A 12,300-nucleotide genomic window follows, 5' to 3' on the forward strand; every position below is an offset into this window, starting at 1 on the left:
CCTGATTTTTATTATGAACCTTCCTCAGATTGTAATACTTCAACCATTTACAAGCAAGCAAAGTGACATGAGAGATTTATTTATTTAATGCCCCTAATATTGATGTTTGTAAATGCTTGATAAATGCCTTATTGTCTCTGTATTTTGTTTTTTAGGGTTATGATCATAGCTACTACTTCATTGCAACCTTTATTACTGATCACATGAGACATCATGCAAAATACCTGAATGCATGAAAAACTTCAAATACTGCAATCTCTTCGGAATTGTAAAAGTTTTAATACAGAAAAAAAGATCTCAAAACACTGGACTTCATGATGCTGAGAGGACTTCATTCTGTAATTGAATCACCTGAATAAATACAGTCAGTCCCCGGGTTACCAGGTTAAAACGTCTGACTTATACAGACAACTCGTGTACCTGTAAAGCCTATTATATTTAAAATTTGAGTTAAATACAATGGTTGGTAATAAATGCACACACTAGTTTGTGACACTCATGAAAACATTGTGCAGTTTAGAAGTGTTTAAGTGTTTTATATGCATAGAAAGGTAAAATATATACTATATACTAAGACAAACACTTGACTAACTGATGCTAAATAAGAATTGTATGTACCCATTTGGACTTACCTACAAATTCAGCTTAAAGACAAACTAAGGAACAGATCTCGTCTGTAACCTGGAGACTGCCTTATATAAAACTTTCTGATTTAAAAAATTATTTTATCAGGGTTCACATGGGAAATCTTTAATACTTTGCAGCTTTTTCAAGGTCATTTGGAAATCCTTGTTACATTGACCTCAGGTCATAGAAAATGTAATCCCATAGTAATGCTGGGCCAGAGGATTTACCAGTAGTTTAGCCCAAGCCCCTCACCCCTCTAGACATTAAGCCTCTGAGGGCAGGGACTGTCTTTGTCTTGTTCATTGTTGGAGCTCGGTGTCTAGCAAAGTGCATGGCTTCTAACAGGGATTTAGTAACTATTTGTTAGCTGTTGAATAAAGAAGTGGGCTCAGAACGTTAAGAGAATTGTCCATCATCACACATCTAATTTATGGAACAGCTAAGATTAGAAGCCAGATTTCTTAAACCCAGGTTTGATCTTTCTTATCCATTGAACCAAATAGATCTGTGAACATTAGCTTTGGGAGTCTTAAGGCTCTAAAAAGGAGCCTAGGTGGCACAAACAGTTAAGGGCTTGGCTGCTAACCAACAGGGTGGTGATTCAAACCACCCAGGGCTCCACAACAGAAAAACTTGATGATCTGCTGCTGTAAAGATTAAACTCATTGCTGTCACGTCAGTTCCTACGCCTGATGACCCCATGTGACAGAGTAGAACTGCTCCGTAGGGTTTCCAAGGCTGTAATCTTTACAGAAGTAGACTGCCGCATCTTTCTCCTGCAGAGTGGCTGGTGGGTTCAAACTGCCAACCTTTTGGTTAGCAGCTGAGCAGTTAACCACTGTGCCACCAGGGCTCCTATAGATTGTACTCAAAAATACGAAAATTAATAGTAGTAAAAATGGCTACTATTTTAATATCAGAATCAAGAATTGAGCCCTATAATAACCTACATAGACAGCATTCCACACACAGTGTTTCTAATCTAGTTTTCTGTGTGCTAATAAGGATCATTTAATTCATGAATATTTTGCATGTTGTTGATAATACCTTTGTAAAGAAAGATACTTGTGTTACCTAAGGTATCAGTCAGGTTTCAGCCAGAGAAACCGAACTGGTAGGAGAAATAGAAAGATGTATTTGGCATATGCATTTGTGGGAACTGACTAAGCAAGTCAGAATTTATAGAGCAGGCAAGCAGAAAGGGAAGATCACAGGCAGGCTGGAAACCACAGGTACAGATTGAAACTGTCATCCCCACGCAGTCAGCAAGAAAAGATCACAAACTGGATGGAACTCCACAGGCATGGGCCAAAGCTGTTGTCCACAAGCAGAATTTTTTTCTCTTACGGAAGCCTCAGCTCTGCCTTTAAGACCTTCTAACTGATTACATGGAAAGCCTGGTGGTGTAGTGGTTAAGTGCTACGGCTGCTAACCAAAAGGTCAGCAGTTCGAATCTGCCAGGTGCTCCTTGGAAACTGTACGGGGCAGTTCTACTCTGTCCTATGGGGTTGCTAGAGTCGGAATCGACTCGACAGCAGTGGGTTTGGTTTTTTGATTTAATTGATTACATAAGGAGTCCTTGGGTGCCACAGGTGGTGAAGTACTTGACTACTAACCAGGAGATTGGAGGTTTGAGTCCACCCAGAGGCACTGTGGAAGAAAGGCCTGACAATCTACTTCCAAAAGATGATAGCTATTGAAAACCTTATGGAGCACAGTTCTACTCTGACATTCATAGGGTCACCAGGAGTCAGAATTGATTTAACTGATTAAATGATGCCCACTCAGATTATCGAGGATAATCACATCTACATAGTCTCTTCATAGTGACACCTAGATTAGTGTCTAGAACACAGCCAATAATGATTGTAATAAAGACAAAGGCCTTCAGTACAACACAGAAGTCACCACTAAAGATAGTTAGAAAGCCAAGGAACTTGAGCTTGCTTTTGGATGTGCTGCAAATGTTGGTCAGGCGAAAGAGGAATTCTTACATGTGCGTAAATGTAAGATGAGTTCCTCCCCCTGCCCCTCAAAAAAGTCCCTCAAAATCTGTCATTATAAGGAACCATCGTAACAACTTTATATGGAATAACAACCTGAAAGTGACTTCCCAGTGCTAGCTTTGGATGCTTCTAGAAGTCACTTGATAGAATCTGTTATAAAAAGAAAGAAATTTGACAGATTTCCTCAGTTATGTTGGATGTTGTAAAAAAAAGGTATTAAAAATCACTTTAAGAAAGAGTACAGTACAGTGAAGCCAGCACTAAGAGTAAAAACGCAAGCTACAAAATGAGTAGAGATATTTGCAATGTAGACATCTGACAAAGAGCTTGTCTGTGGAATATATAAATAACTACAGATCAGGCAAATCAACAAAAAAAACTTGGACGTTTCACAAAATAAGATATATAAATAAGCCAATAAACACATGAAAGTGTGCCTAACTTCCTAAGTCCAGGGAAGTGCAAATAAAAACTACCATGAAAGGCCACTACACACCCATCTGAATGACTACAACTAAATCAGCAGAAAATACCAAGTGTTGGCAAGGCTGCATGGTAACCTGAACTATCATACTACTGGTGGGAGGGTAAACAGGCAGTATTTGCTAAGATTGAACCCCCACCCAACAACTTCACTCTAAGGTATACCCAACAGAAAAAAAAAAAAAACAACAGAAGCAAGTGCAGATGTTCAAAAAGCCCGTACAAGTGTGTTCATACCATTGTTATTCATAATAGCCAAAATCTGAAAACAACCCAACGGCCATCTACAATAAAAAAAAAAAAAAAAAAAAAAAAAATTTTTTTTTGATGGGTAAATAAACTTGTACAATAGAATATTCTACATTAATGAGAATGAACATACTACAACTAGATACAGCAACATGGATGAAAAACAATACTGAGTGGAAGAATCCAGACATTAAAAGTATATACTCTGAATCATTTTGTACCAATGTATATAAAGTTCCAAACCAGGCAAAACTCACCTGTGGCATTAAAAGTTAGGATGTTGTTACCCACAGCGAGCAGGATGGGCCCAAGAGAAGTAACTGGAGGGTCTTCTGGGGTACTGGTGATTAGCGGAGGGCATGAGAGGGTTTCTGGTGATTTCTGTCTTCACCTGGGTGCTGGTTACATGAGTATATATGTTCACTTTGAAAATTCATCAGACTGTACACTTAAGATATATACACTTTTCTATATGTGTTATACATCAGTAATGTTTACATTAAAATGCATGAAGAAGAAAACAGTCGTAATGTTATACAACAGATACTAGGGTGTGAAGCTTTCAGTGGCTGCATTATCCATAGATTCAAATAATGTTTTATCTTAGAAGTGAACATGGTAGTGACGCTTCAAGAAGTGGCTCTAGATGTTACTGATTTTGAACATTAAAGTGAGGAGTTTGAATAAAATTATTTTATGAAAACTTATAGTAGAATAGTATTTCTAAGCTGATATATTTAAAATATTTTAATGTGTGTGTTTAATTAGCTATGACAGGTAAGCATGAATTTTACATCTAAGAGTTTATAAACCTATTCAAATTTTTTAAAAAACTCGCCGTCAAGTCGATTCTGACCCAGCGACACTGAAGGACAGAGTAGAACTGCCCCATAGAGCACCTGTGGATTCAAACTCCTGATTTTTGGGTTAGCAGCCGGACTCTTAACCAGTAGTACACCACCAGAGTTTCCCAAATTAGTAAAGTAACTTTTTTTATATTCTCACTGGGAAAATGCTGCTCCCCTCATGTTCAGGTTTGTCTTGTATTTGGGTGTATTGGGCATATATGGTATACAACACAGACTTCGATTTGTGGAACTTTGAAGCCAAAACGATTTTATGAAAAAAAGAAAAAAAATATCTTCCAGGATTTTTCCTTTTGCTTTTTTAAAGTTTTCATTTTTGCAGCCCAGCCTCCAGTAATGTGAAGTGTTGGGAGTTTGGGTGAAAAAAGGAAATGCTACTGGTGGTACGCAGCAGCAGCTACAGAGAAGTTAACAGAGGTGCTGGAGCAAATAAAGTGCAGCAATGGCAACAGCACCCAGGTGACCATTAAGAAAGAAGGATGGCAAAAATAGGTATACTCGTAGAAATCGGCGTTCTTGAGGGTTACCAGGGATGGAGGAGGGGAAGGGAGGAAGACTCACTCTCTAGACAGTAAACACTTGTTAGTTTGGGGACTGGGAAAGGCAACACTGAATTGTTGGTAAAGTGAGCACAACGTAACCAAGGTGTAAAGGGTGACACTAAAATACACAAGAATAAGGGACATTATTGGTAAGTGCTTTACCACGCCAAACCAAACCCACTGCCATCCAGTCATTTCTGACTCATGCTATAGCATACAAGATTTTGTAGCGACAGCAGTAACCACCAAAAAATACATGACTGGTTATATATGCATATATGTGTACAAGAAGTTATATGTATATACATGACGTGTACCATATTTTTATGCCAATAACGTGTCTTCTACATTTGTTTGCCAACTGCACCGTCCTGCAAGCTATTTTTGTAAGCGCCACTATGCCAGTTTTTTTAACATATTGCTGTAAAAATAATTAGCATAGCACACTTATGAAAATACATCATGGAGGGATGGTGCAGTTGGCAAGCAAACGTAGAAGGCACATGTTATTGGCATAAAAATGTGGTAGGTGTATTTGTAGGCATATCTATACACGATGAGCACCACACATATATTCATACCTATAATAAAGCACATGGGGAGCACAGTCATGGATAGTAACCAAACACCTCTCAAGACTGGTTTATTGGGTTTAAAGGCTTAGGACATCTTGGTTAATTGGCACAGCCTAGTCTATAAAGCTTATGTTCTACATCCTACTTTGATAAGGAGCATCTGGGGTCTTAAAAACTTGCAAGTGGCCATCTAAGATATAACTATTGTTCTCTACTTGTCTGGAGCAAAACAGTAGAAGGAAACCAAACACTTGAAGAAGAAACCAGTCTACAGGATTAACTGCCTACATGAACCACAGCCTCACCTATCCAGAGACCAGAAGAACTACTACCAACCATTCTGACTGGGGCCACAATAGATGGTCCCAGAAAGAATGGAGAAAAATGTAGAACAAAACTCAAAATCTTAAAAAAAAAAAAAAATCCAGATTTACTGGACTGGCAGCGACCTGGAGGACCCCGGAGACTATCACCCCGAGATACCCTTTAAACTTTGTACTGAAACTACTCCAAGAGATCACTTTTCAACTAAATAGCAGATTGGCTCATAAAATAAACAATATCACCTATGAGTATTATACTTTATATAATCATCATCTATTCAAGACCAGTCAACATTTACCATGAAACACAGATGAGAAGGTGAGGGGGCAGCATGAAGCAAGCATAATGGAAATGGAATAACGAGAACAGAAATAACGAGAATGTTGACACAATGTGGAAAATGTAACCATGTCCATGAACAACGTGTGTAGAAATGGTTCAATGGGAGCCTAATTTGCTGTGTAAACTTTCACCAAAAACTCAATAAAATATTAAAAAGAAGACATTATTGGAACAACTGGTGCAACTGAATGGGGTCTGAGGTTTAGGTGGTAGTAATCAATCAGCAGGAGTCTCTGAGTTGTGCAAAAGGTTAACAGAAGGTTGGAGGTTTGAATCTACCCAGAGGTACCTGGGAAGAAAAGCCTGATGATCTATTTCCCAAAAATCAGCCATTGAAAACTCTATGGAGCACAGTTCTACTCTGAAGTACATGGGGTCGCCATGAGTTGGAATCAACAGACAGCAACCTGTTGGGTTAGTTTTTTTTTTTTTTTTTTTAATGAATCAGCATTCATTTCCTGATTTTGAAGGTTGTATGGTGGCTGTGTATGAGAATGGCCTTGTGTGCAGGAAAAACACGCCAGACTGGTATTAGGCAGCTGATGGAGCATCCTCTTACTCTTAAATGGCTCAGAAGAAAAGAGGTATTTGTACTGTAATTGTAACTTTTTTGTAAGTTTGAGACTAAGAAAAATAATAAAAAGAGCATGAACCATCCCCCCCACAAAAAAAATAAAAGAAGCAGCAGCTACTTTCAAGATGCAAAACAAAGTATTAGAACGAATAAGAATTTTAAAAGGTGGCTAGACCAATTAATGTAATTGCTGTCAATAAGTTATACACCTGTAAAAGTTGAATTGGCAAAAGTTGTGTGATATATTGACAAGGACCAAAAAAAAAGAAGAGTGGCTGCCAAGGCTGCTTATGTACAACCAAACACCGCATGGTATTTTGTTCCCTTGGTTTGAATGTGTGGGGTCATGGTTTCATGGGACATCTTAGTTAATTGGCCTAATAACGTGTTTAGTGCTTCTGTTCTACCTCTTAGTTTGTTGCATAGTGCCTGCCTTCTTAAAAGCTTGGAAGCAGCCATCCAACGTACTAAAATTGGCCTCTATTCACCTACAGAAATAGAGGAAGAAGGAGGAAATGGAATATGTGGCTAACTGCCTCCATGAAGAACAGCCTCCTTTGCCCTGAGACCAGAAGAACTGTATGATGCCCAGCTACCATTACCAAACATTTTGATCAACAATTGTATAGTAGAATCCTGATCAAAAGGGAAAAATGCAGTACAGAATTTGAAATTCTCATGGAATCCAGCCTTTCTGGAGCCATTGAGGCTGAATGAAACCCTGAAACTATTGCACTGAAATGATCTTTAAACCTTAAAACTTAAAAATATCCCCTGAAGTCTTCTTATAACCAAACAATAGTTTAACTAGTAAAGAATGTCAGCCTTGACTATTGTGCTCTCTTAAGATCTGTATCTATATGGGATCAAATTGACAACAGCAACTTGAAAGATGAGACAGGAAACTTAGGGGCAGTGAGCTTATGTTAATGGAGGAGAAACAACTGGGAAAATGAGGGCGAGAACAGTTGCACAACTCGAAAGATGTAATCAATGTCTGAATTGTACATGTAGAAACTGTTGGTGTTATATTCTGCTGTGCATATCTCAACAAGAAGAATTTTTCAAGTTATTTTAAAAGGTGACTAGAAACAAGATCTACATCTCAAAATTACATGTAATTTTCCTATAAGCCTAAAAATATCTAATAAAAACTATAAAAGGGGACTGATCCCATTCACCATAGCAACAAAAAACGAGTACCTAAGAATAAACTGAACGTGAGTTATATAAAACTTTTGCTAAAGGATATACGTTGTTGTTAGCTGCCATGGTCTTTGAATGACTCATGATAACCCCATGCACAACAGAACAAAACAACGCCCAAGTCCTATGCCATCCCCGTGATCAGTTGCAGATCGGACCGTTGGGATCTGCAGGGTTTTCATTGGCTGATTTTTGGAAGTAAGTCACCAGGCTTTGCTTCCTAGTCTGTCTTAATCTGGAAGTTCAGCGTCATAGCAACAAGCAAGCCTCTGCTGACTGATGTGTGGTGTCTGCACGTGAGGTGCCATTGGCCAGGAATCAAACCTGAGTCTCCCACATGGAAGGCAAGAATTCTACCATTGAACAACAAATATAAAGCAATATCACGATCACGGAAAGAAAGGCTCAATATTGTAAAGTTATTAACACACCTCAGATTAATCTATACATGCAATGCAATCTTAATCAAAAATCTTAATATTTTTGATGGAGCTCTACAAGCTAATTATAAAACTTATGTGAAAGAGTATGCCAAGACAGTTTTGGAAAAAAGAAAATTGCTCCACTAGGAGTCAACACACATTTCAAAGCTGTGATAACTAAAACTGCCTTGGACTCAGAAGAGTTCAATAGATCAGAGAAGTCCTCCCAGTGACTCACAGGGAAGTTTAGTGTATGCTAAGGGTATCACCTTGAGTCAGCGAGAACTACCTGGGCATTTCTATATATGGTGCTGCAAAATCACTTTTCAGCAGCTTCATGGAGAAACACAGAAGCAGACCTGCCTATGCAAGGTTGTATGTTGCAGCACTTTTTGTAATAGAGAAAATATGAAAACAACCCAAAACATTTATGAATAAAAATAAGCTGCTGTACGATGCACATAATTTGATAGTGCTTATATTTTTTAAGAACCACCAAAACAATATGTGTATTTTCTGTAGGCGGTGGGGCTTTTGTTAGGTGCCGTCGAGTTGGTTTCAACCCATAGTAGCCATATATAAAACAGGACAAAACACTGCCCAGTCCTGCGCCATCCTCACAATCATTGTTATGCTTGAGCCCATTGTTGCAGCCACTGTGTCAATCCATCTTGTTGAGGGTCTTCCTTTTTTTCACTAATCCTCTGCTTTACCAAGCATGATGTCCTTCTCCAGGGACTGGTCCCTCCTGATAACACGTCCAGAGTACGTAAGACAAAGTCTTGCCATCCTCGCTTCCAAGGAGCACTCTAGCTGTATTTCTTCCAAGACAGACTTGCTCATTCTTCTGGCAGCCCATAGTGTATTCGATATTCCTCACCAATTCAAAGGCATCAATTCTTCTTTGTTCTTCCTTATTCATTGTCTGGCTTTTGCACGCATATGTGGTGATTGAAAATATCATGGCTTGGGTCAGGCACACCTTAGTCCTCAAAGTGACATCTTTGCTTTTTAACACTATTAAGAGGTCTTTTGCAGCAGACATACCCAATGCGGTATGTCATTTGATTTCCTGATTGCTGCTTCCATGGACGTTGATTGTGGATCTAAGTAAAATGAAATCCTTGACGACGCCAATCTTTTCTTCATTTATCATGATGTTGCTTTCCATAGGTACAATTTCATAAGAAAAGGTCTGGAGGGATATAATGGCTATTACTTCTGGGAAGGGGAAGGACAACACCAGGATTGAGGATAATAACCCAAGAGGCTTTAGTTCTGATGGGTGTGAGACAGCCCGCACAGTACTGTTAAGTATCCTGTTGTCTTTGCTTGGCTTCCTCCCCTCCAGTTTTGCATTTGAATTCTGCTTTTATGTAAGCCCCATTGCTCCTGCATAGTATGATTAAGAATGTTGCTGATGTAATTTGTATGAACTCCCTACTTGTAAACCCGTTTGAAAGTAACTGGCCTGCCAGCCCTTGGTGAGCAGTCTTGGCAGCAGCAGCTCCTGCTGACTCCTTTCCTTGTACAATGAAATAAAGGTACGTTTCCTGTCCTCCTGCCTATGTCTCTTGTTTATTGGCCAGTACAAGTCATGCCAAGCACAAACCTGGGGTTTCCACCTGGTAACAGGTGATGCTGTTAATTTTATATTTTGGCCTCAAGTGTCAACATTCTGTCACTGGTGACACTTAATGAGCAGTTCATTTTTGGGGATAGAATGTGAGGACTGAAATTCTAACACTTCTGTTTCAGATGAAAATGGTACACTCAGCCAGTCAAATAAATTAACATTTTCATTTCATTGAATTTATTAGACAAGTACCATTTAAAATGAGGCATGGAGATGGGACCTGATAGAAGTAAGAGACATGTTTTCAATTTCCCAAGATATTATTTGGGGCATTCTGGTTTTGGGGTGTGTCTATGTGTTTAAATCCTGCATTTACAGTAATAATGTTGAGTATGGGCTGTTCAAGTGGTGAATGAAGGAGAATTGCCTTTTGGGTCATGGCTGGTTAAGTAGAATTTTTATTTTTCTCAAAGGAATAAAACCTCCTTTTGCCTCTCTTCAGAAACCATTTCAGTAAAAACACTGCCACCCAGTGCTATGATTAGGGGAAGCACAACAGATCGTGCACTTTTGAAAGTTTTCCAGAATGAATAGCAAATAACCCGTTTTCTTAGCTAGAAAAAAATAAGCCCTGGCAGACTATAGAACGATTTCTGCTTTAATCATAGAATAATCCAGCCCATCTCTTGCTGCATAGTGCGGAGAAGCTACCCCAGCTGTTGGAGAGATTGTTTGGGTTTAAAGAATTATAAGAGAATCCTGCTAACGTTCCCAGCCTTGCTTACTTGTTCTGATCTGGCTGATCACATAAAGTCCAGGCTAAGGGATATTTCATAGTTTTGATTCTGAGCACAGCATTCTGCTGGAGTCATATCCCACCCACACACACCCCTCAAGAAATTATCTCCGTAACAATTCAAAGCAGCTCCAGGGGCAGCTGCCTCCCGAGGAAATGCTCTTGCATCCGGTTCCCCACCCCAAGGAAGAGCCGTTCACTCCCAGTGAGCACCCCCTCTCTGACCTGCTGCTCACACCCAGTAGCTCAGATTAGCTTCAGGGACGTCAGAAGCATGTCAGACACACCAGGCCCATGTCAGAAAGCCCGAGAAAGCATCAGGCTTTCCAAACAGTGCCCTCTGTGTTCACCTAACCCAATGCACCCACTGCCATCGATTCCGACTTATAGCGACCCTATAGGACAGAGTAGGACTGCCCCATAGAGTTTCCAAGGAGCGCCTTGCAGATTTGAACTGCCAACCTCTTGGTTAACACACTCTTAACCACTACACCACCAGGGTTTCCGTGTTCACCTAAGTAGGCCAGAAACCGTTGCCTTTGAGTCAATTCCAACTCATAGCGACCCTACGGGACAAAGTAGAACTGTCCCATTGGGTTTCCAAAGAGTGGCTGGGGGATTCGAAGTGTTGACCTTTTGGTTTGCAGTCCAGCTGTTAACCACTGCTCCACCAGAGCTCCAAAGTAGGCCAGAGGGGAGGTGAAGTAACTCTCCCCACCCCCACCCCTGCCAGGGCAGTGGGAGGGGAGACATGCAGTACACACCGTCTTTCTCCGAAAACTTCTGGCCTTCTCAGCTCTCCTTCTACTCATCACAGGGATGTTGAACAGAATTGGGTTTTGCCATCCCCTTTGCAAAGTTCCTGGGTGGTACAGCTTGCTTTTAGTTCCAAAGGGTTGGCAGTTCAAATTCACCAAGCGGTGCCATAGAAGAAAGACCTGGCAATCTCCTTCTGTAAGGTAACAGCCAAGAAAACCCTATAGACCAGTTCTACTCTGAAGTACCTCACGGAGTCACTATGAGTCAGAGTTGACTAGATGGCAATGGCTTTTTTTTTTTAATGTGCCAGGACTGTGGTAGAAGAGCCCCACTACATGTTCTGTTACACTCACATGTAAAAGAGGGATGATGATAGTAGGACCTACCTCATAGTGTTGTTGTGAAGATCAGTTGAGATAACCCAAGTAAAGCATTTAGTTATTTATTCTACTTACTTTTATTATCATTAAGTATTAGGTCAGTAACATCTGGGCAGTAGAATAAGAAGTTATACAGCATAATGGTTAAGAGTTTGGGCTCTGAGACAGACTGCAGAGGTTCTGAATCCCAACAATACCACTAGTATCCATGAGACCTTGAAAAAACTTACCTAACTGGTAAAATGGGGAGTACTGAAGTTGCTACCTCACGGGTTTGCTGTGAGACGTACAGATGTTATCACACATACAGCACTTGAACAGTGCCAACGAGGTAGTAAGCACTCCATAAGCTTTAGCCATTGTGTTCATTTTGTTCAACATTTATCACTATATCATCACTGAGATTTCTATAAGAAAAATGAATTATTGTGGTTCTGAGACACTCTCATCTTTTACCTCTTCTCCCCACTGAGATGATTATTTTTCCAATTTAATTTTGATAAAAGAGGTTTGTTGGGAAATAAGCATTTGAATAAAGCAGAACAGACTCTTTTTCAGAAGTACCAAGGAGGA

At 39.8% G+C, this 12,300-nt stretch overlaps 1 protein-coding gene across 2 annotated transcripts in view; it reads left to right on the top strand.

Moving 5' to 3' along the window:
• ESD (esterase D) overlaps positions 1-9,774 on the top strand; it is a 39,611-nt gene extending 29,837 nt beyond the window's left edge. For both annotated transcript variants that reach the window (XM_049853158.1, XM_049853159.1), the window contains exon 10: positions 156-9,774. In XM_049853158.1, the coding sequence (XP_049709115.1) occupies positions 156-236 (81 nt within the window). In that variant the 3' untranslated portion in view covers positions 237-9,774. The remainder of the gene's footprint in view (positions 1-155) is intronic.
• Positions 9,775-12,300: the final 2,526 nt, after the last annotated feature.

This window comes from Elephas maximus, chromosome 14 (assembly GCF_024166365.1).
Source record: "Elephas maximus indicus isolate mEleMax1 chromosome 14, mEleMax1 primary haplotype, whole genome shotgun sequence".
Taxonomy (NCBI): domain Eukaryota; kingdom Metazoa; phylum Chordata; class Mammalia; order Proboscidea; family Elephantidae; genus Elephas; species Elephas maximus.